This window comes from Triplophysa dalaica, chromosome 6 (assembly GCF_015846415.1).
Source record: "Triplophysa dalaica isolate WHDGS20190420 chromosome 6, ASM1584641v1, whole genome shotgun sequence".
Lineage (NCBI taxonomy): Eukaryota > Metazoa > Chordata > Actinopteri > Cypriniformes > Nemacheilidae > Triplophysa > Triplophysa dalaica.
Genome location: NC_079547.1, coordinates 4,664,117 through 4,691,979, shown reverse-complemented (window position 1 = coordinate 4,691,979; position 27,863 = coordinate 4,664,117). Strand labels below are relative to the sequence as shown.

The window sequence follows — 27,863 nt, the reverse complement described above, 5'->3', positions numbered from 1 at the left end:
GTGCTTTTTGTTGGTCAAAGAGCTGCTTAAAGTCAATGATTTTGTTATTGTTAAAGTACCTTGTTACCTGTGATTGGTGACACCGTCCTTCAAATTGTAGTTAGGTAAGAAATGATTACGGATTTTTTTGTTAAGGCTTAAGTCGATTCGTATTGTGTGTGTGTGTGTGTGTGTGTGTGTACAAAAGCAAGGATGCTACTATGTCAAAGGTTTCATAAACACTCTTCAAACTTTATTAACTATATTAACAAACTATATAACTCTTTATTAAGTCTGTGCTATCTTATTATATACATAATATTTACATAATATATACATTATGATGATGAAGCGCTCTGGATGTTCTTTACACAGCAGTATGCTTGGTTTTCTTGTGGAGAGGTGTGGAGCCATTGTCTTCATCATCATTCTCGCTCAAGTCCCGTCGCCTCTTACCAGAGGGTAAATTGGTGCGAGAGCTCTGAGGTTCAAAAGAAATCGAGCTGGATCCATGGCTGAGGCTCGGGCTTGTGGTGGAACACACTGATTGAGAGTGAAGGGGTCTTTGCTGGTGTGAGAAAGCAGACCCCTCGGCTCTGTTCTTAAAACGGTTCACTTCCTGTGTGAGCAAGAACCAGAAAACCGGTTTTGATAGAAGGCAGAGCTCGATACTTGAGAACAAACATGATGTTAACAATCTTACCTGGCGTAAGAACGTGTTTATATTCAGAGAATCAGGAGACACACAAGACTTTTTGCAGGTGGGACAAACATGTTTATCTGAATCCAGCAGACACGATCGGATACCTGCGACCAAACAATCACATATGTTCTCAAAGGTCAAACAAACTTTCTGATTAACATTTGTTTGTGCAGAAACTCACAGTCGTCGCAGTAGCTGCTGCTGCAACAGGGAGTCGACACAGCATCGGTGATGAGATCTTTACAGATCTTACACAGAAAGGCATCGGGCACTGGATCTCCATCTGAGGCCGACGAGGAGGACTCGATCTGGGGTAAGAAAGGTGGATTCTCTTTCTTCTGAGATGCGTAAGCCTCACTAAACAGAACAAGCACACAATTATCAACCAAATGCAAATGTGTGTTCATGGTGATACACGGATGACAGTTTAAACTCACGCATTAATAATGGGAATAACATGCTTTCCGCTGCTGCTCAGCATCACTCCCTTCATGTTGGGGTCCTCCACCTCCATTAGGAAGCTGACAGGAATTCCTGCGCTTCTCCGAATGCGTTTACCCCCAACAAAGGTTGAATCCTGTGAGGGCACAAGCAACAGGTTGCATTTACATTCATGACATAACATGTGCGCAAATGCTGTCCACGGTTTCCTTATGTGTTACCCGTGTCTTTGGGCAGTTTCTGATGTGATGCCCAGGGATGCCACAGTTATGGCACACATAGTTTGGTGGAAGGCCTCCAACCAGCCTGAGTGCTTCACTGGTAAGTGATGAGATTCATGATAGAGTGCACTTGAAAATTCTGCTCGTGATGTGATTGTTATTATACTCACTTCGAAGAATAGTAACAGAGGCTGGACTGGAACATGACAGCTTTTATTTTGTCCTCCTCTGATGCATTTGCCTCAGCCAGATTCTCAGTCTGTTCATTTAGAAATAAATGCTTTATGCGCCTATACAGTTTACATAGTTTTCATGTTGTTCAGTGGATTTCAGTACCCTGAAAAGCTGCTCCAGTGACAGTGATGAACTGTTCACTTGCTGTTGAAAGAAAAACAAAGAGATTTACTAGTAGCAGGCATAACCCCATCACACCCAGAGAGACAAACTAAACATGCTTAAAACAACGCAAATAGAACCCCACCAACTGGTATTTTAAAGCAAAATAGCTAAACCACAGCAAGGTACAAATTTTATATTGAAATTAGTTCATTACAGAACATGTATGTGAAACTTATAAGGTGATGTGAAGTTTTTCTTAAAAAAGAGTTTTAACTTCCTGAATTGTATAGTACAATAACATATGTGCCAATTGTCCCAGGCTTCTTCGTGGTCAACTCTGACCAGCTTAAAGAGATCATACGGTACAATGTAAACTACCGAGTCAACACTATTGTTTACATACTGCTTTTGAAGATCCACTGATGGTTTAGAACAGTTACTGCAAAACAAAACAACAAGGACTCAATGACTGATTGAAATTCACTTAAAGATTCAAATTCGTAACATCTTCACGTGACTTACTTGGCATGTCTGTTATATGTGGATTTTAGTCCAGTTCCAGGGATTCGTCTGACGGTCACCATGGTGTAACTGGGGATGATGTCCGCATCATCAGTGTATTCTGTGGTAAACACACACTTATTTACAGTCCGTCCACATCAACCAAAGTAATACCAAGGGATTGTATACCAACCACAGTACATATCAATATAACATGCTAACACTACTCGCAACACTTGTTTGTTAAAACATTGCATACTAATGAGTGTCTTAAATGCACCAGGTGAGCTGCGCCGTCGCCAAGCAACAGTAAACTGACTGAAGTCAAGCCATTTGACTTGGCAAAAGATAATTTAGCAACGTTATTTTAATCATTAATTTGCAAAGACTTGTTAAACATGTGTGTCTTATCGTTTTGATTGTTTTTCTTAATGTCCATTTAATGCATTTAAATAGTAATACAAATATTAAGCCAGTGACCCTTATTTTCATAAAAACATTTAATACTTCACAAAAATCAACGTCCCCGTTTAAAGAAAGCAAATAAGTCCATTTTTACATGTGAAATATCAGAACTTACCTTCATTGGTTTGGTCGTTTTTGATGCTCAGATCGCAGCGCTTCAGTTTCTCTCGTCTCATGATTTGGCGTTTCAAATCTCCGAGAGTGATGTGAAGGCCATCAAAGATCACCGTGTCGTGTGTTAGTTTACTGAAAAACTTATAATGAACACACGGCATGTTGACTCGGCTGCGTTCTGATGCCCCTGCAACAATAACAACAGATCAATGAATGCAATAAATTGCAGAAATGCAGAAGAAATTAACAGAAATAACAGCAAGTAATTAACCACAAATATAATATATATAATCAACACAAATATGAACTTCAAAGTTAAAAACTTGACAACAACGAGGATGAAGAAATGTGCTTTCAGGAACCGCGATTAGCAACACTAAACAAAACGTAGCTTGTTACCATGGAAACCGATCAAGCGCATCAATTAAAGGGTTCCAGTGACGCAAATGTCTAAGCAAGATAGCACAACTAAACAAAACAATAAAGTTTTATCGAAGTGTGTTATCTGTGTTTGGCGTCTTTGATTAAGTAAGATCATGATGTTTAATTTAGATGAATCCTTATAAACTTTTAATAATTATTTATACTGTCAATGTGGACAAGTATGCGATTTTTATAAATTAGGCCTATTGTGCTTTGCGTGAGTGATGTAATTAGTAAATTATTAGATTTTTGAGGTAACATAGCCAAAATTGGTATAATTAATTTGCATTGTCTCTAAAGCCCTTTTCAGACACCAGTCCATCGCTTAGGGGTTAGTTTTATTTTTCACATTGCAGAATCTGTCAAAAGGAATATATATTGTTATACACAGTGACTCTTTTAACCCTGCTCTAAAAAACATGCATATTTATAAAACACCAGAAAAACTGTTTGAATTGTTTATGAATATGATCCAGTGATTATTATAAGATCCCACTTTACATGTTTTGTTGCTGTGTCTACATATTCATATATAACCCAATGACTGAGTAACAAAAAGAATTACTTTGAGGAATAGCTGGATTGCACCAGATGCTAATACCATATTTCGTTGTATAAATAATGTGAAAATAATGAATGATTAATAAAATAAAAATTAAATACATATTGAAGGACTTAAGTGATTTTTATATTTTGTGTGCTTTTTGTTAGTCAAAGAGCTGCTTAAAGTCAATGATTTTGTTATTGTTACAGTACCTTGTTACCTGTGATCGGTGACACCGTCCTTCAAATTGTAGTTAGGTAAGAAATGATTATGGATTTTTTTGTTAAGGCTTAAGTCGATTCGTATTGTGTGTGTGTGTGTGAGTGTTTGAGCACGCATGCATGCGTCTGTGTTTGTGTGTGTGTGTGTGTGTGTGAGTGTGTGTACAAAAGCAAGGATGCTACTATGTCAAAGGTTTCATAAACACTCTTCAAACTTTATTAACTATATTAACAAACTATATAACTCTTTATTAAGTCTGTGCTATCTTATTATATACATAATATTTACATAATATATACATTATGATGATGAAGCGCTCTAGATGTTCTTTACACAGCAGTATGCTTGGTTTTCTTGTGGAGAGGTGTGGAGCCATTGTCTTCATCATCATTCTCGCTCAAGTCCCGTCGCCTCTTACCAGAGGGTAAATTTGTGCGAGAGCTCTGAGGTTCAGAAGAAATCGAGCTGGATCCATGGCTGAGGCTCGGGCTTGTGGTGGAACACGCCGATTGAGAGTGAAGGGGTCTTTGCTGGTGTGAGAAAGCAGACCCCTCGGTTCTGTTCTTAAAACGGTTCACTTCCTGTGTGAGCAAGAACCAGAAAACCGGTTTTGATTGAAGGCAGAGCTCGATACTTGAGAACAGACATGATGTTCACAATCTTACCTGGCGTAAGAACGTGTTTATATTCAGAGAATCAGGAGACACACAAGACTGTTTGCAGGTGGGACAAACATGTTCTTCTGAATCCAGCAGACACGATCGGATACCTGCGACCAAACAATCACATATGTTCTCAAAGGTCAAACAAACTTTCTGACTAACATTTGTTTGTGAAGAAACTCACAGTCGTCGCAGTAGCTGCTGCTGCAACAGGGAGTCGACACAGCATCGGTGATGAGATCTTTACAGATCTTACACAGAAAGGCATCGGGCACTGGATCTCCATCTGAGGTCGACGAGGAGGACTCGATCTGGGGTAAGAAAGGTGGATTCTCTTTCTTCTGAGATGCGTAAGCCTCACTAAACAGAACAAGCACACAATTATCAACCAAATGCTAATGTGTGTTCATGGTGATACACGGATGACAGTTTAAACTCACGCATTAATAATGGGAATGACATGCTTTCCGCTGCTGCTCAGCATCACTCCCTTCATGTTGGGGTCCTCCACCTCCATTAGGAAGCTGACAGGAATTCCTGTGCTTCTCCGAATGCGTTTACCCCCAACAAAAGTTGAATCCTGTGAGGGCACAAGCAACAGGTTGCATTTACTTTCATGACATAACATGTGCACAAATGCTGTCCACAGTTTCCTTATGTGTTACCCGTGTCTTTGGGCAGTTTCTGATGTGATGCCCAGGGATGCCACAGTTATGGCACACATAGTTTGGTGGAAGGCCTCCAACCAGCCTGAGTGCTTCACTGGTAAGTGATGAGATTCATCATAGAGTGCACTTGAAAATTCTGCTCGTGATGTGATTGTTATTATACTCACTTCGAAGAATAGTAACAGAGGCTGGACTGGAACATGACAGCTTTTATTTTGTCCTCCTCTGATGCATTTGCCTCAGCCAGATTCTCAGTCTGTTCATTTAGAAATAAATGCTTTATGCGCCTATACAGTTTACATAGTTTTCATGTTGTTCAGTGGATTTCAGTACCCTGAAAAGCTGCTCCAGTGACAGTGATGAACTGTTCACTTGCTGTTGAAAGAAAAACAAAGAGATTTACTAGTAGCAGGCATAACCCCATCACACCCAGAGAGACAAACTAAACATGCTTAAAACAACGCAAACAGAACCCCACCAACTGGTATTTTAAAGCAAAATAGCTAAACCACAGCAAGGTACAAATTTTATATTGAAATTAGTTCATTACAGAACATGTATGTGAAACTTATAAGGTGATGTGAAGTTTTTCTTAAAAAAGAGTTTTAACATGCTGAATTGTATAGTACAATAACATATGTGCCAATTGTCCCAGGCTTCTTCGTGGTCAACTTTGACCAGCTTAAAGAGATCATACGGTACAATGTAAACTACCGAGTCAACACTATTGTTTACATACTGCTTTTGAAGATCCACTGGATGGTTTAGAACAGTTACTGCAAAACAAAACAACAAAGACTCAATGACTGATTGAAATTCACTTAAAGATTCAAATTCGTAACATCTTCACGTGACTTACTTGGCATGTCTGTTATATGTGGATTTTAGTCCAGTTCCAGGGATTCGTCTGACGGTCACCATGGTGTAACTGGGGATGATGTCCGCATCATCAGTGTATTCTGTGGTAAACACACACTTATTTACAGTCCGTCCACATCAACCAAAGTAATACCAAGGGATTGTTTACCAACCACAGTACATATCAATATAACATGCTAACACTACTCGCAACACTTGTTTGTTAAAACATTGCATACTAATGAGTGTCTTAAATGCACCAGGTGAGCTGCGCCGTCGCCAAGCAACAGTAAACTGACTGAAGTCAAGCCATTTGACTTGGCAAAAGATAATTTAGCAACGTTATTTTAATCATTAATTTGCAAAGGCTTGTTAAACATGTGTGTCTTATCGTTTTGATTGTTTTTCTTAATGTCCATTTAATGCATTTAAATAGTAATACAAATATTAAGCCAGTGACCCTTATTTTCATAAAAACATTTAATACTTCACAAAAATCAACGTCCCCGTTTAAAGAAAGCAAATAAGTCCATTTTTACATGTGAAATATCAGAACTTACCTTCATTGGTTTGGTCGTTTTTGATGCTCAGATCGCAGCGCTTCAGTTTCTCTCGTCTCATGATTTGGCGTTTCAAATCTCCGAGAGTGATGTGAAGGCCATCAAAGATCACCGTGTCGTGTGTTAGTTTACTGAAAAACTTATAATGAACACACGGCATGTTGACTCGGCTGCGTTCTGATGCCCCTGCAACAATAACAACAGATCAATGAATGCAATAAATTGCAGAAATGCAGAAGAAATTGACAGAAATAACAGCAAGTAATTAACCACAAATATAATATATATAATCAACACAAATATGAACTTCAAAAGTTAAAAACTTGACAACAACGAGGATGAAGAAATGTGCTTTCAGGAACCGCGATTAGCAACACTAAACAAAACGTAGCTTGTTACCAGGGAAACCGATCAAGCGCATCAATTAAAGGGTTCCAGTGACGCAAATGTCTAAGCAAGAGAGCACAACTAAACAAAACAATAAAGTTTTATCGAAGTGTGTTATCAGTGTTTGGTGTCTTTGATTAAGTAAGATCATGATGTTTAATTTAGATGAATCCTTATAAACTTTTAATAATTATTTATACTGTCAATGTGGACAAGTATGCGATTTTTATAAATTAGGCCTATTGTGCTTTGCGTGAGTGATGTAATTAGTAAATTATTACATTTTTGAGGTAACATACCCAAAATTGGTATAATTAATTTGCATTGTCTCTAAAGCCCTTTTCATACACCAGGCCATCGCTTAGGGGTTAGTTTTATTTTTCACATTGCAGAATCTGTCAAAAGGAATATATATTGTTATACACAGTGACTCTTTTAACCCTGCTCTAAAAAACATGCATATTTATAAAACACCAGAAAAACTGTTTGAATTGTTTATGAATATGATCCAGTGATTATTATAAGATCCCACTTTACATGTTTTGTTGCTGTGTCTACATATTCATATATAACCCAATGACTGAGTAACAAAAAGAATTACTTTGAGGAATAGCTGGATTGCACCAGATGCTAATACCATATTTCGTTGTATAAATAATGTGAAAATAATGAATGATTAATAAAATAAAAATTAAATACATATTGAAGGACTTAAGTGATTTTTATATTTTGTGTGCTTTTTGTTAGTCAAAGAGCTGCTTAAAGTCAATGATTTTGTTATTGTGATAGTACCTTGTTACCTGTGATCGGTGACACCGTCCTTCAAATTGTAGTTAGGTAAGAAATGATTATGGATTTTTTTGTTAAGGCTTAAGTCGATTCGTATTGTGTGTGTGTGTGTGTGTGTGAGTGTGTGTGTGAGTGTTTGAGCATGCATGCATGCGTCTGTGTTTGTGTGTGTGTGTGTGTGTGTGAGTGTGTGTACAAAAGCAAGGATGCTACTATGTCAAAGGTTTCATAAACACTCTTCAAACTTTATTAACTATATTAACAAACTATATAACTCTTTATTAAGTCTGTGCTATCTTATTATATACATAATATTTACATAATATATACATTATGATGATGAAGCTCTCTAGATGTTCTTTACACAGCAGTATGCTTGGTTTTCTTGTGGAGAGGTGTGGAGCCATTGTCTTCATCATCATTCTCGCTCAAGTCCCGTCGCCTCTTACCAGAGGGTAAATTGGTGCGAGAGCTCTGAGGTTCAGAAGAAATCGAGCTGGATCCATGGCTGAGGCTCGGGCTTGTGGTGGAACACGCCGATTGAGAGTGAAGGGGTCTTTGCTGGTGTGAGAAAGCAGACCCCTCGGTTCTGTTCTTAAAACGGTTCACTTCCTGTGTGACCAAGAACCAGAAAACCGGTTTTGATAGGAGGCAGAGCTCGATACTTGAGAACAAACATGAAGTTCACAATCTTACCTGGCGTAAAAACGTGTTTATATTCAGAGCATCAGGAGACACACAAGACTGTTTGCAGGTGGGACAAACATGTTCTTCTGAATCCAGCAGACACGATCGGATACCTGCGACCAAACAATCACATATGTTCTCAAAGGTCAAACAAACTTTCTGACTAACATTTGTTTGTGAAGAAACTCACAGTCGTCGCAGTAGCTGCTGCTGCAACAGGGAGTCGACACAGCATCGGTGATGAGATCTTTACAGATCTTACACAGAAAGGCATCGGGCACTGGATCTCCATCTGAGGCCGACGAGGAGGACTCGATCTGGGGTAAGAAAGGTGGATTCTCTTTCTTCTGAGATGCGTAAGCCTCACTAAACAGAACAAGCACACAATTATCAACCAAATGCTAATGTGTGTTCATGGTGATACACGGATGACAGTTTAAACTCACGCATTAATAATGGGAATGACATGCTTTCCGCTGCTGCTCAGCATCACTCCCTTCATGTTGGGGTCCTCCACCTCCATTAGGAAGCTGACAGGAATTCCTGCGCTTCTCCGAATGCGTTTACCCCCAACAAAAGTTGAATCCTGTGAGGGCACAAGCAACAGGTTGCATTTACATTCATGACATAACATGTGCGCAAATGCTGTCCACGGTTTCCTTATGTGTTACCCGTGTCTTTGGGCAGTTTCTGATGTGATGCCCAGGGATGCCACAGTTATGGCACACATAGTTTGGTGGAAGGCCTCCAACCAGCCTGAGTGCTTCACTGGTAAGTGATGAGATTCATGATAGAGTGCACTTGAAAATTCTGCTCGTGATGTGATTGTTATTATACTCACTTCGAAGAATAGTAACAGAGGCTGGACTGGAACATGACAGCTTTTATTTTGTCCTCCTCTGATGCATTTGCCTCAGCCAGATTCTCAGTCTGTTCATTTAGAAATAAATGCTTTATGCGCCTATACAGTTTACATAGTTTTCATGTTGTTCAGTGGATTTCAGTACCCTGAAAAGCTGCTCCAGTGACAGTGATGAACTGTTCACTTGCTGTTGAAAGAAAAACAAAGAGATTTACTAGTAGCAGGCATAACCCCATCACACCCAGAGAGACAAACTAAACATGCTTAAAACAACGCAAATAGAACCCCACCAACTGGTATTTTAAAGCAAAATAGCTAAACCACAGCAAGGTACAAATTTTATATTGAAATTAGTTCATTACAGAACATGTATGTGAAACTTATAAGGTGATGTGAAGTTTTTCTTAAAAAAGAGTTTTAACTTCCTGAATTGTATAGTACAATAACATATGTGCCAATTGTCCCAGGCTTCTTCGTGGTCAACTTTGACCAGCTTAAAGAGATCATACGGTACAATGTAAACTACCGAGTCAACACTATTGTTTACATACTGCTTTTGAAGATCCACTGGATGGTTTAGAACAGTTACTGCAAAACAAAACAACAAGGACTCAATGACTGATTGAAATTCACTTAAAGATTCAAATTCGTAACATCTTCACGTGACTTACTTGGCATGTCTGTTATATGTGGATTTTAGTCCAGTTCCAGGGATTCGTCTGACGGTCACCATGGTGTAACTGGGGATGATGTCCGCATCATCAGTGTATTCTGTGGTAAACACACACTTATTTACAGTCCGTCCACATCAACCAAAGTAATACCAAGGGATTGTATACCAACCACAGTACATATCAATATAACATGCTAACACTACTCGCAACACTTGTTTGTTAAAACATTGCATACTAATGAGTGTCTTAAATGCACCAGGTTAGCTGCGCCGTCGCCAAGCAACAGTAAACTGACTGAAGTCAAGCCATTTGACTTGGCAAAAGATAATTTAGCAACGTTATTTTAATCATTAATTTGCAAAGACTTGTTAAACATGTGTGTCTTATCGTTTTGATTGTTTTTCTTAATGTCCATTTTATGCATTTAAATAGTAATACAAATATTAAGCCAGTGACCCTTATTTTCATAAAAACATTTAATACTTCACAAAAATCAACGTCCCCGTTTAAAGAAAGCAAATAAGTCCATTTTTACATGTGAAATATCAGAACTTACCTTCATTGGTTTGGTCGTTTTTGATGCTCAGATCGCAGCGCTTCAGTTTCTCTCGTCTCATGATTTGGCGTTTCAAATCTCCGAGAGTGATGTGAAGGCCATCAAAGATCACCGTGTCGTGTGTTAGTTTACTGAAAAACTTATAATGAACACACGGCATGTTGACTCGGCTGCGTTCTGATGCCCCTGCAACAATAACAACAGATCAATGAATGCAATAAATTGCAGAAATGCAGAAGAAATTAACAGAAATAACAGCAAGTAATTAACCACAAATATAATATATATAATCAACACAAATATGAACTTCAAAGTTAAAAACTTGACAACAACGAGGATGAAGAAATGTGCTTTCAGGAACCGCGATTAGCAACACTAAACAAAACGTAGCTTGTTACCATGGAAACCGATCAAGCGCATCAATTAAAGGGTTCCAGTGACGCAAATGTCTAAGCAAGATAGCACAACTAAACAAAACAATAAAGTTTTATCGAAGTGTGTTATCTGTGTTTGGCGTCTTTGATTATGTAAGATCATAATGTTTAATTTAGATGAATCCTTATAAACTTTTAATAATTATTTATACTGTCAATGTGGACAAGTATGCGATTTTTATAAATTAGGCCTATTGTGCTTTGCGTGAGTGATGTAATTAGTAAATTATTACATTTTTGAGGTAACATACCCAAAATTGGTATAATTAATTTGCATTGTCTCTAAAGCCCTTTTCAGACACCAGTCCATCGCTTAGGGGTTAGTTTTATTTTTCACATTGCAGAATCTGTCAAAAGGAATATATATTGTTATACACAGTGACTCTTTTAACCCTGCTCTAAAAAACATGCATATTTATAAAACACCAGAAAAACTGTTTGAATTGTTTATGAATATGATCCAGTGATTATTATAAGATCCCACTTTACATGTTTTGTTGCTGTGTCTACATATTCATATATAACCCAATGACTGAGTAACAAAAAGAATTACTTTGAGGAATAGCTGGATTGCACCAGATGCTAATACCATATTTCGTTGTATAAATAATGTGAAAATAATGAATGATTAATAAAATAAAAATTAAATACATATTGAAGGACTTAAGTGATTTTTATATTTTGTGTGCTTTTTGTTAGTCAAAGAGCTGCTTAAAGTCAATGATTTTGTTATTGTTACAGTACCTTGTTACCTGTGATCGGTGACACCGTCCTTCAAATTGTAGTTAGGTAAGAAATGATTATGGATTTTTTTGTTAAGGCTTAAGTCGATTCGTATTGTGTGTGTGTGTGTGAGTGTTTGAGCACGCATGCATGCGTCTGTGTTTGTGTGTGTGTGTGTGTGTGAGTGTGTGTACAAAAGCAAGGATGCTACTATGTCAAAGGTTTCATAAACACTCTTCAAACTTTATTAACTATATTAACAAACTATATAACTCTTTATTAAGTCTGTGCTATCTTATTATATACATAATATTTACATAATATATACATAATGATGATGAAGCGCTCTGGATGTTCTTTACACAGCAGTATGCTTGGTTTTCTTGTGGAGAGGTGTGGAGCCATTGTCTTCATCATCATTCTCGCTCAAGTCCCGTCGCCTCTTACCAGAGGGTAAATTTGTGCGAGAGCTCTGAGGTTCAGAAGAAATCGAGCTGGATCCATGGCTGAGGCTCGGGCTTGTGGTGGAACACGCCGATTGAGAGTGAAGGGGTCTTTGCTGGTGTGAGAAAGCAGACCCCTCGGTTCTGTTCTTAAAACGGTTCACTTCCTGTGTGAGCAAGAACCAGAAAACCAGTTTTGATAGAAGGCAGAGCTCGATACTTGAGAACAGACATGATGTTCACAATCTTACCTGGCGTAAGAACGTGTTTATATTCAGAGAATCAGGAGACACACAAGACTGTTTGCAGGTGGGACAAACATGTTCTTCTGAATCCAGCAGACACGATCGGATACCTGCGACCAAACAATCACATATGTTCTCAAAGGTCAAACAAACTTTCTGACTAACATTTGTTTGTGAAGAAACTCACAGTCGTCGCAGTAGCTGCTGCTGCAACAGGGAGTCGACACAGCATCGGTGATGAGATCTTTACAGATCTTACACAGAAAGGCATCGGGCACTGGATCTCCATCTGAGGTCGACGAGGAGGACTCGATCTGGGGTAAGAAAGGTGGATTCTCTTTCTTCTGAGATGCGTAAGCCTCACTAAACAGAACAAGCACACAATTATCAACCAAATGCTAATGTGTGTTCATGGTGATACACGGATGACAGTTTAAACTCACGCATTAATAATGGGAATGACATGCTTTCCGCTGCTGCTCAGCATCACTCCCTTCATGTTGGGGTCCTCCACCTCCATTAGGAAGCTGACAGGAATTCCTGCGCTTCTCCGAATGCGTTTACCCCCAACAAAAGTTGAATCCTGTGAGGGCACAAGCAACAGGTTGCATTTACATTCATGACATAACATGTGCACAAATGCTGTCCACGGTTTCCTTATGTGTTACCCGTGTCTTTGGGCAGTTTCTGATGTGATGCCCAGGGATGCCACAGTTATGGCACACATAGTTTGGTGGAAGGCCTCCAACCAGCCTGAGTGCTTCACTGGTAAGTGATGAGATTCATCATAGAGTGCACTTGAAAATTCTGCTCGTGATGTGATTGTTATTATACTCACTTCGAAGAATAGTAACAGAGGCTGGACTGGAACATGACAGCTTTTATTTTGTCCTCCTCTGATGCATTTGCCTCAGCCAGATTCTCAGTCTGTTCATTTAGAAATAAATGCTTTATGCGCCCATACAGTTTACATAGTTTTCATGTTGTTCAGTGGATTTCAGTACCCTGAAAAGCTGCTCCAGTGACAGTGATGAACTGTTCACTTGCTGTTGAAAGAAAAACAAAGAGATTTACTAGTAGCAGGCATAACCCCATCACACCCAGAGAGACAAACTAAACATGCTTAAAACAACGCAAACAGAACCCCATCAACTGGTATTTTAAAGCAAAATAGCTAAACCACAGCAAGGTACAAATTTTATATTGAAATTAGTTCATTACAGAACATGTATGTGAAACTTATAAGGTGATGTGAAGTTTTTCTTAAAAAAGAGTTTTAACTTCCTGAATTGTATAGTACAATAACATATGTGCCTATTGTCCCAGGCTTCTTCGTGGTCAACTCTGACCAGCTTAAAGAGATCATACGGTACAATGTAAACAACCGAGTCAACACTATTGTTTACATACTGCTTTTGAAGATCCACTGGATGGTTTAGAACAGTTACTGCAAAACAAAACAACAAAGACTCAATTGAAATTCACTTAAAGATTCAAATTCGTAACATCTTCACGTGACTTACTTGGCATGTCTGTTATATGTGGATTTTAGTCCAGTTCCAGGGATTCGTCTGACGGTCACCATGGTGTAACTGGGGATGATGTCCGCATCATCAGTGTATTCTGTGGTAAACACACACTTATTTACAGTCCGTCCACATCAACCAAAGTAGTACCAAGGGATTGTTTACCAACCACAGTACATATCAATATAACATGCTAACACTACTCGCAACACTTGTTTGTTAAAACATTGCATACTAATGAGTGTCTTAAATGCACCAGGTGAGCTGCGCCGTCGCCAAGCAACAGTAAACTGTCTGAAGTCAAGTCATTTGACTTGGCAAAAGATAATTTAGCAACGTTATTTTAATCATTAATTTGGAAAGGCTTGTTAAACATGTGTGTCTTATCGTTTTGCATGTTTTTCTTAATGTCCATTTAATGCATTTAAATAGTAATACAAATATTAAACCAGTGACCCTTATTTTCATAAAAACATTTAATACTTCACAAAAATCAACGTGCCCGTTTAAAGAAAGCAAATAAGTCCCTTTTTACATGTGAAATATCAGAACTTACCTTCATTGGTTTGGTCGTTTTTGATGCTCAGATCGCAGCGCTTCAGTTTCTCTCGTCTCATGATTTGGCGTTTCAAATCTCCGAGAGTGATGTGAAGGCCATCAAAGATCACCGTGTCGTGTGTTAGTTTACTGAAAAACTTATAATGAACACACGGCATGTTGACTCGGCTGCGTTCTGATGCCCCTGCAACAATAACGACAGATCAATGAATGCAATAAATTGCAGAAATGCAGAAGAAATTAACAGAAATAACAGCAAGTAATTAACCACAAATATAATATATATAATCAACACAAATATGAACTTCAAAAGTTGAAAAACTTGACAACAACGAGGATGTAGAAATGTGCTCTCAGGAACCGCGATTAGCAACACTAAACAAAACGTAGCTTGTTACCATGGAAACCGATCAAGCGCATCAATTAAAGGGTTCCAGTGACGCAAATGTCTAAGCAAGAGAGCACAACTAAACAAAACAATAAAGTTTTATCGAAGTTTGTTATCAGTGTTTGGTGTCTTTGATTAAGTAAGATCATGATGTTTAATTTAGATGAATCCTTATAAACTTTTAATAATTATTTATACTGTCCATGTGGACAAGTATGCGTTTTTTATAAATTAGGCCTATTGTGCTTTGCGTGAGTGATGTAATTAGTAAATTATTACATTTTTGAGGTAACATACCCAAAATTGGTATAATTAATTTGCATTGTCTCTAAAGCCCTATCAAAAATGTTTACATTTTTTTATTTGACCTCAAATCGGGCACGAGCATTGGTCAATTAAACTGCCTCCCAAATGCGCGCGCGCGCGCAAACAGGGAGTTCACATAGGGAAAAACACAGCATGAAAAGAAACATGTCGGCTCACATTCTTTACTAACGCACATCACTAATTTTTACAAAATACATAAGTGTGTTCGAGCCTTTGCATTAATAACAGGGGTGAGAATGAGACTCGTATTCAAATGCAAAACAAGAGGCAGCCAACACCGTGCTGAAAGCTTCATATGTTTTAAATTAGTATTCAAAAAGATCTCACATGACGTGAACATTAAACAAGAACTACAAAACAAATGAAGACTTTTTGATAAAAACGTTTGTAATTAATTGAACGTGAATTACAGACCTAAACAAACATGAACGCTCTTCCTCCACTCCAGACCCGATCCAGAAAAACTATCTGCTATTAGATTAGATTCAACTTTATTGTCATTACACATATACAAGTACAGTACAGTGTTAACGAAATGTAGTTTAGGTCTAACCAGAAGTGCAATTAGCAAGTGCAGGATATACAGTGTTAATAAATACAGAATACAATATAAGGGAAATACTATACAAATGTTCTACAACAATATGACAGTCGGTATGTACTATGGACAATATATAAAGAAGGCTATATACTGTGAACATTAATGTACAGGTGGATATGAACAGATAACAATTTAGACTATACAATAGTGCAAGTGACTTAAGTGTGCATTAATTACAGACATTAGCTACTAAAGTTACAGTGAAGAAGATGAGTTAATGAAGTTATTAAGGTTACAGTGCAGTAGATGAGTTAATGCAGTTATTAAGGTTACAGTGCAGTAGATTAATTAATGCAGTTATTGAAGTTATGGTGCAATAGATGAGTAGATGCCGTGAATAGAGTTACAGTGCAGTAGATGAGTTAATGCAGTTATTAAGGTTACAGTGCAGAAGATGAGTTAATGCAGTTATTAAGGTTACAGTGCAGAAGATAAGTTAATGAAGTTATTAAGGTTACAGTGCAGTAGATGAGTTAATGCAGTTATTAAGGTTACAGTGCAGAAGATGAGTTAATGAAGTTATTAAGGTTACAGTGCAGTAGATGAGTTAATGCAGTTATTGAAGTTATGGTGCAATAGATGAGTAGATGCCGTTAGTAGAGTGACAGTGCAGTAGATGAGTTAGTGCAGTTATTGAAGTTACAGTGCAGTAGATGAGGTAATGCAGTTATTGAAGTTACAGTGCAGTAGATGAGGTAATGCAGTTCTGAAAGTTACACTGCAGTAGATGAGTTTTTGCAGTTATGGAAGTTACAGTGCAGTAGATGAGTTAGTGCAGTTATTGAAGTTACAGTGCAGTAGATGAGGTAATGCAGTTATTGAAGTTACAGTGCAGTAGATGAGGTAATGCAGTTATTGAAGTTACAGTGCAGTAGATGAGGTAATGCAGTTATTGAAGTTACAGTGCAGTAGATGAGTTTGTGCAGTTATTGAAGTTACAGTGCAGTAGATGAGGTAATGCAGTTATTGAAGTTACAGTGCAGTAGATGAGGTAATGCAGTTATTGAAGTTACAGTGCAGTAAATGAGTTTGTGCAGTTATTGAAGTTACAGTGCAGTAGATGAGGTAATGCAGTTCTGAAAGTTACACTGCAGTAGATGAGTTGGTACAGTTATTGAAGTTACAGTGCAGTAGATGAGGTAATTCAGTTATGAGAGTAGTCCATTAGTGCAAATGGGCATTCAGTAATATTCCTTGTGTGCAAGTGAGCAGTATAGAGTGCAAATTATGCTGTGTGTGTGTAAACAGTCCGGTAGAACAGATACATGAAATACTGGTGTGTACAGTTCAGTCATGCATGGCAGCCCTGTAGTGCAATGTAAACAATGTAATAGCAGCATTAAAGTTAAAGTTATGGGGGGTAGTGGAATCAGTGGGGAGCAGAGTTCAATAATGAAACAGCTCTGGGAAAAAAGCTGTTTCCTAGTCTGCTGGTTCTTGTCCGGAGGCACCTGAAGCGCCTACCGGAAGGCAGGAGAGTAAACAGTCTGTGAGCGGGGTGAGAGGAGTTCTTGAGAATGCTGCGAGCTCGACACAGACAGCGTTTCTTCTGGATGTCCTCAACGGAAGAGAGTGTAGTCCCTGTGATGCGCTGGGCTGTTTTCACCACCCGCTGCAGTGCCTTGCGCTCAGCAACAGAACAGTTCCCATACCAGACTGTGACACAGTTGGTCAGGATGCTCTCTATCGTGCAGCGATAGAAGTTCACCAGGATAGTTGAAGACAGTTGGTTCTTCTTCAGTGTCCTCAGAAAGAAGAGACGCTGGTGAGCCTTCTTGACCAGGCATGAGGTGTTGGTGGTCCAGGACCGGTCCTCCGAAATATGGGTCCCCAGGAACTTAAAACTGGAAACACGTTCAACAGCCGTCCCGTTAATGTGGATGGGGTCGTGTGTGCCTCCCTTCGCCTTCCTGAAGTCCACGATGATCTCCTTTGTCTTGGAGGTGTTAAAGAGCAGGTTGTTGTTTGAGCACCATGTGGCCAGGTGCCGTACCTCCTACCTGTAAGCAGTCTCATCGTTGTTGCTGATGAGACCAATCACTGTTGTATCGTCTGCGAACTTGATGAAGGAGTTAGATCCATTCACAGGTCTGCAGTCGAGTGTGAAAAGGGAGTAGAGAAAGGGGCTCAGTACGCAGCCCTGTGGAACACCAGTGTTGAGGGTGATTGTGGTGGAGCAGATGTTGCCTAACCTAACAAGCTGAGGCCTGTTCGTCAAGAAATCCATAATCCAGTTGCAGGTTGAGTTGTTAATGCCTAGGTTTCCAAGTTTGATGATTAGCTTGGAAGGGATGACGGTATTGAATGCAGAGCTGAAGTCTACACACAGCATGCGTGCATAAGTTTCCTCATTGTCCAGATGTGTGAGCACGGAGTGCAGCGCCATAGACACCGCATCATCTGTGCTCCTATTACTACGATAGGCAAATTGTTATGGGTCCAGTGTGGATGGTTGAGAGTCTTTTAGGTGTGACAGGACCAGCCGCTCGAAGCACTTCATGACAATGGGTGTGAGTGCTACAGGGCTGTAGTCATTCAGGCATGTCGGGCTGGAATTTTTTGGAATGGGCACAATGGAGGTGGATATAAAACATGCAGGAACCACTGCTTGGGCGAGGGACAGGTTAAAGATGTCCGTGAAGACCCCAGCGAGCTGTTCCGCACATGCCCTGAGTACGCGACCAGGGATGCCATCTGGGCCAGCAGCTTTGCGCGTGTTTATCCGGCTTAGTGCAGTGAAAACATCTGTGGAATTTAGTTTGATGATTGGCGGGTTCCTTATTGTCTCTCTCAAAGCGTGCATAAAAGTCATTAAGCTCGTTCAGAAAGTTAGCATCTGTGCCTGTGGGGATGGAGTGGTTGGGTTCTGTCTGTCTCTCGCTACAGTTCTCCTGAAGAATAAGAAACACCATCATTTCAAGTGTGCCTACCTCCCTGTTAACAAAAATATGAATACGTTTTACTACAAAAAAAGTGTTTTAAGTTAAAAAAATCGTATTGATGTGACCGGATGAAGTGGTTTGTTGAAGATCTAGACACCTGTGTAGGCTATCTATACCTAGTCCCTTCCTCCAGAGGGAGTCATCACGTTTTTTAAATCTTGTCAAAATGCATCCTGGCTATTTTCTCAGCATTAACTATACAAAGATTTAGATTATTTTATCCAATAAGCAAAATTATAAAATTGTAACTTCGAGGAATAGGAAGGATCACAAATAGATGAGCCTTCAAGTCAATTTGATGTTCAAACCATTCAGTCAAAAATGGCACCTTGTTTTTAAAAGTGTAAAGGCCCTATTGAAAAAGATAATTTTCTGTGTCCTTTTCAGACACCAGGCCATCGCTTAGGGGTTAGTTTTATTTTTCACATTGCAGAATCTGTCAACAGGGAATATATATTGTTATACACAGTGACTCTTTTAACCCTGCTCTAAAAAACATGCATATTTATAAAACACCAGAAAAACAGTTTGAATTGTTTATAAATATGATCCAGTGAGCATTATAAGATCCCACTTTACATGTTTTGTTGCTGTGTCTACATATTCATATATAACCCAATGACTGAGTAACAAAAAGAATTACTTTGAGGAATAGCTGGATTGTACCAGATGCTAATACCATATTTCGTTGTATAAATAATGTGAAAATAATTAATGATTAATAAAATAATAATTAAATACATATTGCAGGACTTAAGTGATTTTTATATTTTGTGTGCTTTTTGTTAGTCAAAGAGCTGCTTAAAGTCAATGATTTTGTTATTGTGATAGTACCTTGTTACCTGTGATTGGTGACACCGTCCTTCAAATTGTAGTTAGGTAAGAAATGATTATGGATTTTTTTATTAAGGCTTAAGTCGATTCATATTGTGTGTGTGTGTGTGTGTGTGCGTGTGAGTGTGAGTGTTTGAGCACGCATGCATGCGTCTGTGTGTGTGTGTGCGAGTGTGTGTACAAAAGCAAGGATGCTACTATGTCAAAGGTTTCATAAACACTCTTCAAACTTTATTAACTATATTAACAAACTATATAACTCTTTATTAAGTCCGTGCTATCTTATTATATACATAATATATACATAATATATACATTATGATGATGAAGCGCTCTGGATGTTCTTTACACAGCAGTATGCTTGGTTTTCTTGTGGAGAGGTGTGGAGCCATTGTCTTCATCATCATTCTCGCTCAAGTCCCGTCGCCTCTTACCAGAGGGTAAATTTGTGCGAGAGCTCTGAGGTTCAGAAGAAATCGAGCTGGATCCATGGCTGAGGCTCGGGCTTGTGGTGGAACATGCTGATTGAGAGTGAAGGGGTCTTTGCTGGTGTGAGAAATCAGACCCCTCGGCTCTGTTCTTAAAACGGTTCACTTCCTGTGTGAGCAAGAACCAGAAAACCGGTTTTGATAGAAGGCAGAGCTCGATACTTGAGAACAGACATGATGTTCACAATCTTACCTGGCGTAAGAACGTGTTTATATTCAGAGAATCAGGAGACACACAAGACTGTTTGCAGGTGGGACAAACATGTTCTTCTGAATCCAGCAGACACGATCGGATACCTGCGACCAAACAATCACATATGTTCTCAAAGGTCAAACAAACTTTCTGACTAACATTTGTTTGTGAAGAAACTCACAGTCGTCGCAGTAGCTGCTGCTGCAACAGGGAGTCGACACAGCATCGGTGATGAGATCTTTACAGATCTTACACAGAAAGGCATCGGGCACTGGATCTCCATCTGAGGTCGACGAGGAGGACTCGATCTGGGGTAAGAAAGGTGGATTCTCTTTCTTCTGAGATGCGTAAGCCTCACTAAACAGAACAAGCACACAATTATCAACCAAATGCTAATGTGTGTTCATGGTGATACACGGATGACAGTTTAAACTCACGCATTAATAATGGGAATGACATGCTTTCCGCTGCTGCTCAGCATCACTCCCTTCATGTTGGGGTCCTCCACCTCCATTAGGAAGCTGACAGGAATTCCTGTGCTTCTCCGAATGCGTTTACCCCCAACAAAAGTTGAATCCTGTGAGGGCACAAGCAACAGGTTGCATTTACTTTCATGACATAACATGTGCACAAATGCTGTCCACAGTTTCCTTATGTGTTACCCGTGTTTTTGGGCAGTTTCTGATGTGATGCCCAGGGATGCCACAGTTATGGCACACATAGTTTGGTGGAAGGCCTCCAACCAGCCTGAGTGCTTCACTGGTAAGTGATGAGATTCATCATAGAGTGCACTTGAAAATTCTGCTCGTGATGTGATTGTTATTATACTCACTTCGAAGAATAGTAACAGAGGCTGGACTGGAACATGACAGCTTTTATTTTGTCCTCCTCTGATGCATTTGCCTCAGCCAGATTCTCAGTCTGTTCATTTAGAAATAAATGCTTTATGCGCCTATACAGTTTACATAGTTTTCATGTTGTTCAGTGGATTTCAGTACCCTGAAAAGCTGCTCCAGTGACAGTGATGAACTGTTCACTTGCTGTTGAAAGAAAAACAAAGAGATTTACTAGTAGCAGGCATAACCCCATCACACCCAGAGAGACAAACTAAACATGCTTAAAACAACGCAAACAGAACCCCACCAACTGGTATTTTAAAGCAAAATAGCTAAACCACAGCAAGGTACAAATTTTATATTGAAATTAGTTCATTACAGAACATGTATGTGAAACTTATAAGGTGATGTGAAGTTTTTCTTAAAAAAGAGAATTAACATGCTGAATTGTATAGTACAATAACATATGTGCCAATTGTCCCAGGCTTCTTCGTGGTCAACTTTGACCAGCTTAAAGAGATCATACGGTACAATGTAAACTACCGAGTCAACACTATTGTTTACATACTGCTTTTGAAGATCCACTGGATGGTTTAGAACAGTTACTGCAAAACAAAACAACAAAGACTCAATGACTGATTGAAATTCACTTAAAGATTCAAATTCGTAACATCTTCACGTGACTTACTTGGCATGTCTGTTATATGTGGATTTTAGTCCAGTTCCAGGGATTCGTCTGACGGTCACCATGGTGTAACTGGGGATGATGTCCGCATCATCAGTGTATTCTGTGGTAAACACACACTTATTTACAGTCCGTCCACATCAACCAAAGTAATACCAAGGGATTATACCAACCACAGTACATATCAATATAACATGCTAACACTACTCGCAACACTTGTTTGTTAAAACATTGCATACTAATGAGTGTCTTAAATGCACCAGGTGAGCTGCGCCGTCGCCAAGCAACAGTAAACTGACTGAAGTCAAGCCATTTGACTTGGCAAAAGATAATTTAGCAACGTTATTTTAATCATTAATTTGCAAAGGCTTGTTAAACATGTGTGTCTTATCGTTTTGATTGTTTTTCTTAATGTCCATTTAATGCATTTAAATAGTAAAACAAATATTAAACCAGTGACCCTTATTTTCATAAAAACATTTAATACTTCACAAAAATCAACGTCCCCGTTTAAAGAAAGCAAATAAGTCAATTTTTACATGTGAAATATCAGAACTTACCTTCATTGGTTTGGTCGTTTTTGATGCTCAGATCGCAGCGCTTCAGTTTCTCTCGTCTCATGATTTGGCGTTTCAAATCTCCGAGAGTGATGTGAAGGCCATCAAAGATCACCGTGTCGTGTGTTAGTTTACTGAAAAACTTATAATGAACACACGGCATGTTGACTCGGCTGCGTTCTGATGCCCCTGCAACAATAACAACAGATCAATGAATGCAATAAATTGCAGAAATGCAGAAGAAATTGACAGAAATAACAGCAAGTAATTAACCACAAATATAATATATATAATCAACACAAATATGAACTTCAAAAGTTAAAAACTTGACAACAACGAGGATGAAGAAATGTGCTTTCAGGAACCGCGATTAGCAACACTAAACAAAACGTAGCTTGTTACCAGGGAAACCGATCAAGCGCATCAATTAAAGGGTTCCAGTGACGCAAATGTCTAAGCAAGATAGCACAACTAAACAAAACAATAAAGTTTTATCGAAGTGTTTTATCAGTGTTTGGTGTCTTTGATTATGTAAGATCATAATGTTTAATTTAGATGAATCCTTATAAACTTTTAATAATTATTTAACTGTCAATGTGGACAAGTATGCGTTTTTTATAAATTAGGCCTATTGTGCTTTGCGTGAGTGATGTAATTAGTAAATTATTACATTTTTGAGGTAACATACCCAAAATTGGTATAATTAATTTGCATTGTCTCTAAAGCCCTTTTCATACACCAGGCCATCGCTTAGGGGTTAGTTTTATTTTTCACATTGCAGAATCTGTCAACAGGAATATATATTGTTATACACAGTGACTCTTTTAACCCTGCTCTAAAAAACATGCATATTTATAAAACACCAGAAAAACAGTTTGAATTGTTTATGAATATGATCCAGTGATTATTATAAGATCCCACTTTACATGTTTTGTTGCTGTGTCTACATATTCATATATAACCCAATGACTGAGTAACAAAAAGAATTACTTTGAGGAATAGCTGGATTGCACCAGATGCTAATACCATATTTCGTTGTATAAATAATGTGAAAATAATGAATGATTAATAAAATAAAAATTAAATACATATTGAAGGACTTAAGTGATTTTTATATTTTGTGTGCTTTTTGTTAGTCAAAGAGCTGCTTAAAGTCAATGATTTTGTTATTGTGATAGTACCTTGTTACCTGTGATCGGTGACACCGTCCTTCAAATTGTAGTTAGGTAAGAAATGATTATGGATTTTTTTGTTAAGGCTTAAGTCGATTCGTATTGTGTGTGTGTGTGTGAGTGTTTGAGCACGCATGCATGCGTCTGTGTTTGTGTGTGTGTGTGTGTGTGTGTGAGTGTGTGTACAAAAGCAAGGATGCTACTATGTCAAAGGTTTCATAAACACTCTTCAAACTTTATTAACTATATTAACAAACTATATAACTCTTTATTAAGTCTGTGCTATCTTATTATATACATAATATTTACATAATATATACATAATGATGATGAAGCGCTCTAGATGTTCTTTACACAGCAGTATGCTTGGTTTTCTTGTGGAGAGGTGTGGAGCCATTGTCTTCATCATCATTCTCGCTCAAGTCCCGTCGCCTCTTACCAGAGGGTAAATTGGTGCGAGAGCTCTGAGGTTCAGAAGAAATCGAGCTGGATCCATGGCTGAGGCTCGGGCTTGTGGTGGAACACACTGATTGAGAGTGAAGGGGTCTTTGCTGGTGTGAGAAAGCAGACCCCTCGGTTCTGTTCTTAAAACGGTTCACTTCCTGTGTGAGCAAGAACCAGAAAACCGGTTTTGATAGGAGGCAGAGCTCGATACTTGAGAACAAACATGAAGTTCACAATCTTACCTGGCGTAAAAACGTGTTTATATTCAGAGCATCAGGAGACACACAAGACTGTTTGCAGGTGGGACAAACATGTTCTTCTGAATCCAGCAGACACGATCGGATACCTGCGACCAAACAATCACATATGTTCTCAAAGGTCAAACAAACTTTCTGACTAACATTTGTTTGTGAAGAAACTCACAGTCGTCGCAGTAGCTGCTGCTGCAACAGGGAGTCGACACAGCATCGGTGATGAGATCTTTACAGATCTTACACAGAAAGGCATCGGGCACTGGATCTCCATCTGAGGCCGACGAGGAGGACTCGATCTGGGGTAAGAAAGGTGGATTCTCTTTCTTCTGAGATGCGTAAGCCTCACTAAACAGAACAAGCACACAATTATCAACCAAATGCTAATGTGTGTTCATGGTGATACACGGATGACAGTTTAAACTCACGCATTAATAATGGGAATGACATGCTTTCCGCTGCTGCTCAGCATCACTCCCTTCATGTTGGGGTCCTCCACCTCCATTAGGAAGCTGACAGGAATTCCTGCGCTTCTCCGAATGCGTTTACCCCCAACAAAAGTTGAATCCTGTGAGGGCACAAGCAACAGGTTGCATTTACATTCATGACATAACATGTGCACAAATGCTGTCCACGGTTTCCTTATGTGTTACCCGTGTCTTTGGGCAGTTTCTGATGTGATGCCCAGGGATGCCACAGTTATGGCACACATAGTTTGGTGGAAGGCCTCCAACCAGCCTGAGTGCTTCACTGGTAAGTGATGAGATTCATGATAGAGTGCACTTGAAAATTCTGCTCGTGATGTGATTGTTATTATACTCACTTCGAAGAATAGTAACAGAGGCTGGACTGGAACATGACAGCTTTTATTTTGTCCTCCTCTGATGCATTTGCCTCAGCCAGATTCTCAGTCTGTTCATTTAGAAATAAATGCTTTATGCGCCTATACAGTTTACATAGTTTTCATGTTGTTCAGTGGATTTCAGTACCCTGAAAAGCTGCTCCAGTGACAGTGATGAACTGTTCACTTGCTGTTGAAAGAAAAACAAAGAGATTTACTAGTAGCAGGCATAACCCCATCACACCCAGAGAGACAAACTAAACATGCTTAAAACAACGCAAACAGAACCCCACCAACTGGTATTTTAAAGCAAAATAGCTAAACCACAGCAAGGTACAAATTTTATATTGAAATTAGTTCATTACAGAACATGTATGTGAAACTTATAAGGTGATGTGAAGTTTTTCTTAAAAAAGAGTTTTAACATGCTGAATTGTATAGTACAATAACATATGTGCCAATTGTCCCAGGCTTCTTCGTGGTCAACTTTGACCAGCTTAAAGAGATCATACGGTACAATGTAAACTACCGAGTCAACACTATTGTTTACATACTGCTTTTGAAGATCCACTGGATGGTTTAGAACAGTTACTGCAAAACAAAACAACAAAGACTCAATGACTGATTGAAATTCACTTAAAGATTCAAATTCGTAACATCTTCACGTGACTTACTTGGCATGTCTGTTATATGTGGATTTTAGTCCAGTTCCAGGGATTCGTCTGACGGTCACCATGGTGTAACTGGGGATGATGTCCGCATCATCAGTGTATTCTGTGGTAAACACACACTTATTTACAGTCCGTCCACATCAACCAAAGTAATACCAAGGGATTGTTTACCAACCACAGTACATATCAATATAACATGCTAACACTACTCGCAACACTTGTTTGTTAAAACATTGCATACTAATGAGTGTCTTAAATGCACCAGGTGAGCTGCGCCGTCGCCAAGCAACAGTAAACTGACTGAAGTCAAGCCATTTGACTTGGCAAAAGATAATTTAGCAACGTTATTTTAATCATTAATTTGCAAAGGCTTGTTAAACATGTGTGTCTTATCGTTTTGATTGTTTTTCTTAATGTCCATTTAATGCATTTAAATAGTAATACAAATATTAAGCCAGTGACCCTTATTTTCATAAAAACATTTAATACTTCACAAAAATCAACGTCCCCGTTTAAAGAAAGCAAATAAGTCCATTTTTACATGTGAAATATCAGAACTTACCTTCATTGGTTTGGTCGTTTTTGATGCTCAGATCGCAGCGCTTCAGTTTCTCTCGTCTCATGATTTGGCGTTTCAAATCTCCGAGAGTGATGTGAAGGCCATCAAAGATCACCGTGTCGTGTGTTAGTTTACTGAAAAACTTATAATGAACACACGGCATGTTGACTCGGCTGCGTTCTGATGCCCCTGCAACAATAACAACAGATCAATGAATGCAATAAATTGCAGAAATGCAGAAGAAATTGACAGAAATAACAGCAAGTAATTAACCACAAATATAATATATATAATCAACACAAATATGAACTTCAAAAGTTAAAAACTTGACAACAACGAGGATGAAGAAATGTGCTTTCAGGAACCGCGATTAGCAACACTAAACAAAACGTAGCTTGTTACCAGGGAAACCGATCAAGCGCATCAATTAAAGGGTTCCAGTGACGCAAATGTCTAAGCAAGAGAGCACAACTAAACAAAACAATAAAGTTTTATCGAAGTGTGTTATCAGTGTTTGGTGTCTTTGATTAAGTAAGATCATGATGTTTAATTTAGATGAATCCTTATAAACTTTTAATAATTATTTATACTGTCAATGTGGACAAGTATGCGATTTTTATAAATTAGGCCTATTGTGCTTTGCGTGAGTGATGTAATTAGTAAATTATTACATTTTTGAGGTAACATACCCAAAATTGGTATAATTAATTTGCATTGTCTCTAAAGCCCTTTTCATACACCAGGCCATCGCTTAGGGGTTAGTTTTATTTTTCACATTGCAGAATCTGTCAAAAGGAATATATATTGTTATACACAGTGACTCTTTTAACCCTGCTCTAAAAAACATGCATATTTATAAAACACCAGAAAAACTGTTTGAATTGTTTATGAATATGATCCAGTGATTATTATAAGATCCCACTTTACATGTTTTGTTGCTGTGTCTACATATTCATATATAACCCAATGACTGAGTAACAAAAAGAATTACTTTGAGGAATAGCTGGATTGCACCAGATGCTAATACCATATTTCGTTGTATAAATAATGTGAAAATAATGAATGATTAATAAAATAAAAATTAAATACATATTGAAGGACTTAAGTGATTTTTATATTTTGTGTGCTTTTTGTTAGTCAAAGAGCTGCTTAAAGTCAATGATTTTGTTATTGTGATAGTACCTTGTTACCTGTGATCGGTGACACCGTCCTTCAAATTGTAGTTAGGTAAGAAATGATTATGGATTTTTTTGTTAAGGCTTAAGTCGATTCGTATTGTGTGTGTGTGTGTGTGTGTGAGTGTGTGTGTGAGTGTTTGAGCATGCATGCATGCGTCTGTGTTTGTGTGTGTGTGTGTGTGTGTGAGTGTGTGTACAAAAGCAAGGATGCTACTATGTCAAAGGTTTCATAAACACTCTTCAAACTTTATTAACTATATTAACAAACTATATAACTCTTTATTAAGTCTGTGCTATCTTATTATATACATA

At 38.5% G+C, this 27,863-nt stretch overlaps 8 protein-coding genes across 8 annotated transcripts; all 8 read right to left on the bottom strand.

Moving 5' to 3' along the window:
• Positions 1 to 285: 285 nt before the first annotated feature.
• LOC130424445 (E3 ubiquitin-protein ligase RBBP6-like) lies at positions 286 to 3,144 on the bottom strand. Its single transcript, XM_056750095.1, has 8 exons — positions 2,765 to 3,144; positions 2,206 to 2,305; positions 2,087 to 2,122; positions 1,515 to 1,572; positions 1,120 to 1,259; positions 864 to 1,039; positions 683 to 786; positions 286 to 598 (listed from the first exon to the last, which is right to left on the bottom strand). The coding sequence occupies exons 1-8, from the start codon at positions 2,922 to 2,924 to the stop codon at positions 347 to 349; spliced, it is 1,026 nt and encodes a 341-aa protein (XP_056606073.1). The 5' UTR covers positions 2,925 to 3,144; the 3' UTR covers positions 286 to 346.
• Positions 3,145 to 4,145: 1,001 nt separating this feature from the next.
• LOC130424919 (E3 ubiquitin-protein ligase RBBP6-like) lies at positions 4,146 to 7,095 on the bottom strand. Its single transcript, XM_056750908.1, has 10 exons — positions 6,701 to 7,095; positions 6,142 to 6,241; positions 6,025 to 6,058; positions 5,616 to 5,657; positions 5,450 to 5,538; positions 5,280 to 5,376; positions 5,055 to 5,194; positions 4,799 to 4,974; positions 4,618 to 4,721; positions 4,146 to 4,533 (listed from the first exon to the last, which is right to left on the bottom strand). Exons 1-10 carry the CDS (start codon positions 6,858 to 6,860, stop codon positions 4,282 to 4,284), a joined length of 1,194 nt encoding a protein of 397 aa, XP_056606886.1. The 5' UTR covers positions 6,861 to 7,095; the 3' UTR covers positions 4,146 to 4,281.
• Positions 7,096 to 8,190: 1,095 nt separating this feature from the next.
• Positions 8,191 to 11,035, bottom strand: LOC130424924 (E3 ubiquitin-protein ligase RBBP6-like). Its single transcript, XM_056750913.1, has 10 exons — positions 10,656 to 11,035; positions 10,097 to 10,196; positions 9,980 to 10,013; positions 9,571 to 9,612; positions 9,405 to 9,493; positions 9,235 to 9,331; positions 9,010 to 9,149; positions 8,754 to 8,929; positions 8,573 to 8,676; positions 8,191 to 8,488 (listed from the first exon to the last, which is right to left on the bottom strand). Exons 1-10 carry the CDS (start codon positions 10,813 to 10,815, stop codon positions 8,237 to 8,239), a joined length of 1,194 nt encoding a protein of 397 aa, XP_056606891.1. The 5' UTR covers positions 10,816 to 11,035; the 3' UTR covers positions 8,191 to 8,236.
• A 992-nt stretch (positions 11,036 to 12,027) lies between these two features.
• LOC130424442 (E3 ubiquitin-protein ligase RBBP6-like) lies at positions 12,028 to 13,621 on the bottom strand. Its single transcript, XM_056750088.1, has 8 exons — positions 13,601 to 13,621; positions 13,505 to 13,546; positions 13,339 to 13,427; positions 13,169 to 13,265; positions 12,944 to 13,083; positions 12,688 to 12,863; positions 12,507 to 12,610; positions 12,028 to 12,422 (listed from the first exon to the last, which is right to left on the bottom strand). The coding sequence occupies exons 1-8, from the start codon at positions 13,619 to 13,621 to the stop codon at positions 12,171 to 12,173; spliced, it is 921 nt and encodes a 306-aa protein (XP_056606066.1). The 3' UTR covers positions 12,028 to 12,170.
• A 259-nt stretch (positions 13,622 to 13,880) lies between these two features.
• Positions 13,881 to 14,964, bottom strand: LOC130424939 (E3 ubiquitin-protein ligase RBBP6-like). The gene is made up of 3 exons (XM_056750933.1): positions 14,583 to 14,964; positions 14,024 to 14,123; positions 13,881 to 13,947 (listed from the first exon to the last, which is right to left on the bottom strand). The coding sequence occupies exons 1-3, from the start codon at positions 14,740 to 14,742 to the stop codon at positions 13,896 to 13,898; spliced, it is 312 nt and encodes a 103-aa protein (XP_056606911.1). The 5' UTR covers positions 14,743 to 14,964; the 3' UTR covers positions 13,881 to 13,895.
• A 4,955-nt stretch (positions 14,965 to 19,919) lies between these two features.
• Positions 19,920 to 21,276, bottom strand: LOC130424915 (E3 ubiquitin-protein ligase RBBP6-like). Its single transcript, XM_056750902.1, has 5 exons — positions 21,190 to 21,276; positions 20,795 to 20,934; positions 20,539 to 20,714; positions 20,358 to 20,461; positions 19,920 to 20,273 (listed from the first exon to the last, which is right to left on the bottom strand). The coding sequence occupies exons 2-5, from the start codon at positions 20,869 to 20,871 to the stop codon at positions 20,022 to 20,024; spliced, it is 609 nt and encodes a 202-aa protein (XP_056606880.1). The 5' UTR covers positions 20,872 to 20,934; positions 21,190 to 21,276; the 3' UTR covers positions 19,920 to 20,021.
• Positions 21,273 to 22,830, bottom strand: LOC130424916 (E3 ubiquitin-protein ligase RBBP6-like). Its single transcript, XM_056750903.1, has 4 exons — positions 22,439 to 22,830; positions 21,882 to 21,981; positions 21,762 to 21,798; positions 21,273 to 21,397 (listed from the first exon to the last, which is right to left on the bottom strand). The coding sequence occupies exons 1-4, from the start codon at positions 22,596 to 22,598 to the stop codon at positions 21,302 to 21,304; spliced, it is 393 nt and encodes a 130-aa protein (XP_056606881.1). The 5' UTR covers positions 22,599 to 22,830; the 3' UTR covers positions 21,273 to 21,301.
• Positions 22,831 to 23,890: 1,060 nt separating this feature from the next.
• Positions 23,891 to 26,771, bottom strand: LOC130424905 (E3 ubiquitin-protein ligase RBBP6-like). The gene is made up of 10 exons (XM_056750885.1): positions 26,377 to 26,771; positions 25,818 to 25,917; positions 25,701 to 25,734; positions 25,292 to 25,333; positions 25,126 to 25,214; positions 24,956 to 25,052; positions 24,731 to 24,870; positions 24,475 to 24,650; positions 24,294 to 24,397; positions 23,891 to 24,209 (listed from the first exon to the last, which is right to left on the bottom strand). The coding sequence occupies exons 1-10, from the start codon at positions 26,534 to 26,536 to the stop codon at positions 23,958 to 23,960; spliced, it is 1,194 nt and encodes a 397-aa protein (XP_056606863.1). The 5' UTR covers positions 26,537 to 26,771; the 3' UTR covers positions 23,891 to 23,957.
• Between the last annotated feature and the right edge of the window lie 1,092 nt (positions 26,772 to 27,863).

Coding starts and splice junctions, on each gene's coding strand:
- LOC130424445 (XM_056750095.1), bottom strand. CDS start 2,924: ATGCCGTGTGTTCATTATAAGTTTTTCAGTAAACTAACACACGACACG. Junction 2,306..2,764: donor AAACGACCAAACCAATGAAG/GTAAGTTCTGAT, acceptor TGTTTACCACAG/AATACACTGATGATGCGGAC. Junction 1,260..1,514: donor CTCTGTTACTATTCTTCGAA/GTGAGTATAATA, acceptor GTGCCCTCACAG/GATTCAACCTTTGTTGGGGG.
- LOC130424919 (XM_056750908.1), bottom strand. CDS start 6,860: ATGCCGTGTGTTCATTATAAGTTTTTCAGTAAACTAACACACGACACG. Junction 6,059..6,141: donor ACATATAACAGACATGCCAA/GTAAGTCACGTG, acceptor TTTGTTTTGCAG/TAACTGTTCTAAACCATCCA. Junction 5,377..5,449: donor CTCTGTTACTATTCTTCGAA/GTGAGTATAATA, acceptor ATCACTTACCAG/TGAAGCACTCAGGCTGGTTG.
- LOC130424924 (XM_056750913.1), bottom strand. CDS start 10,815: ATGCCGTGTGTTCATTATAAGTTTTTCAGTAAACTAACACACGACACG. Junction 10,197..10,655: donor AAACGACCAAACCAATGAAG/GTAAGTTCTGAT, acceptor TGTTTACCACAG/AATACACTGATGATGCGGAC. Junction 8,677..8,753: donor CAGCAGCTACTGCGACGACT/GTGAGTTTCTTC, acceptor GTTTGGTCGCAG/GTATCCGATCGTGTCTGCTG.
- LOC130424442 (XM_056750088.1), bottom strand. CDS start 13,621: ATGTTTAGTTTGTCTCTCTGG. Junction 12,864..12,943: donor GTCATTCCCATTATTAATGC/GTGAGTTTAAAC, acceptor TGTTCTGTTTAG/TGAGGCTTACGCATCTCAGA. Junction 12,423..12,506: donor TAAACACGTTCTTACGCCAG/GTAAGATTGTGA, acceptor TTGCTCACACAG/GAAGTGAACCGTTTTAAGAA.
- LOC130424939 (XM_056750933.1), bottom strand. CDS start 14,742: ATGCCGTGTGTTCATTATAAGTTTTTCAGTAAACTAACACACGACACG. Junction 14,124..14,582: donor AAACGACCAAACCAATGAAG/GTAAGTTCTGAT, acceptor TGTTTACCACAG/AATACACTGATGATGCGGAC. Junction 13,948..14,023: donor ACATATAACAGACATGCCAA/GTAAGTCACGTG, acceptor TTTGTTTTGCAG/TAACTGTTCTAAACCATCCA.
- LOC130424915 (XM_056750902.1), bottom strand. CDS start 20,871: ATGGAGGTGGAGGACCCCAACATGAAGGGAGTGATGCTGAGCAGCAGC. Junction 20,462..20,538: donor CAGCAGCTACTGCGACGACT/GTGAGTTTCTTC, acceptor GTTTGGTCGCAG/GTATCCGATCGTGTCTGCTG. Junction 20,274..20,357: donor TAAACACGTTCTTACGCCAG/GTAAGATTGTGA, acceptor TTGCTCACACAG/GAAGTGAACCGTTTTAAGAA.
- LOC130424916 (XM_056750903.1), bottom strand. CDS start 22,598: ATGCCGTGTGTTCATTATAAGTTTTTCAGTAAACTAACACACGACACG. Junction 21,982..22,438: donor AAACGACCAAACCAATGAAG/GTAAGTTCTGAT, acceptor TGTTTACCACAG/AATACACTGATGATGCGGAC. Junction 21,398..21,761: donor CCAGTGGATCTTCAAAAGCA/GTATGTAAACAA, acceptor TTCTTTCAACAG/CAAGTGAACAGTTCATCACT.
- LOC130424905 (XM_056750885.1), bottom strand. CDS start 26,536: ATGCCGTGTGTTCATTATAAGTTTTTCAGTAAACTAACACACGACACG. Junction 25,053..25,125: donor CTCTGTTACTATTCTTCGAA/GTGAGTATAATA, acceptor ATCACTTACCAG/TGAAGCACTCAGGCTGGTTG. Junction 24,651..24,730: donor GTCATTCCCATTATTAATGC/GTGAGTTTAAAC, acceptor TGTTCTGTTTAG/TGAGGCTTACGCATCTCAGA.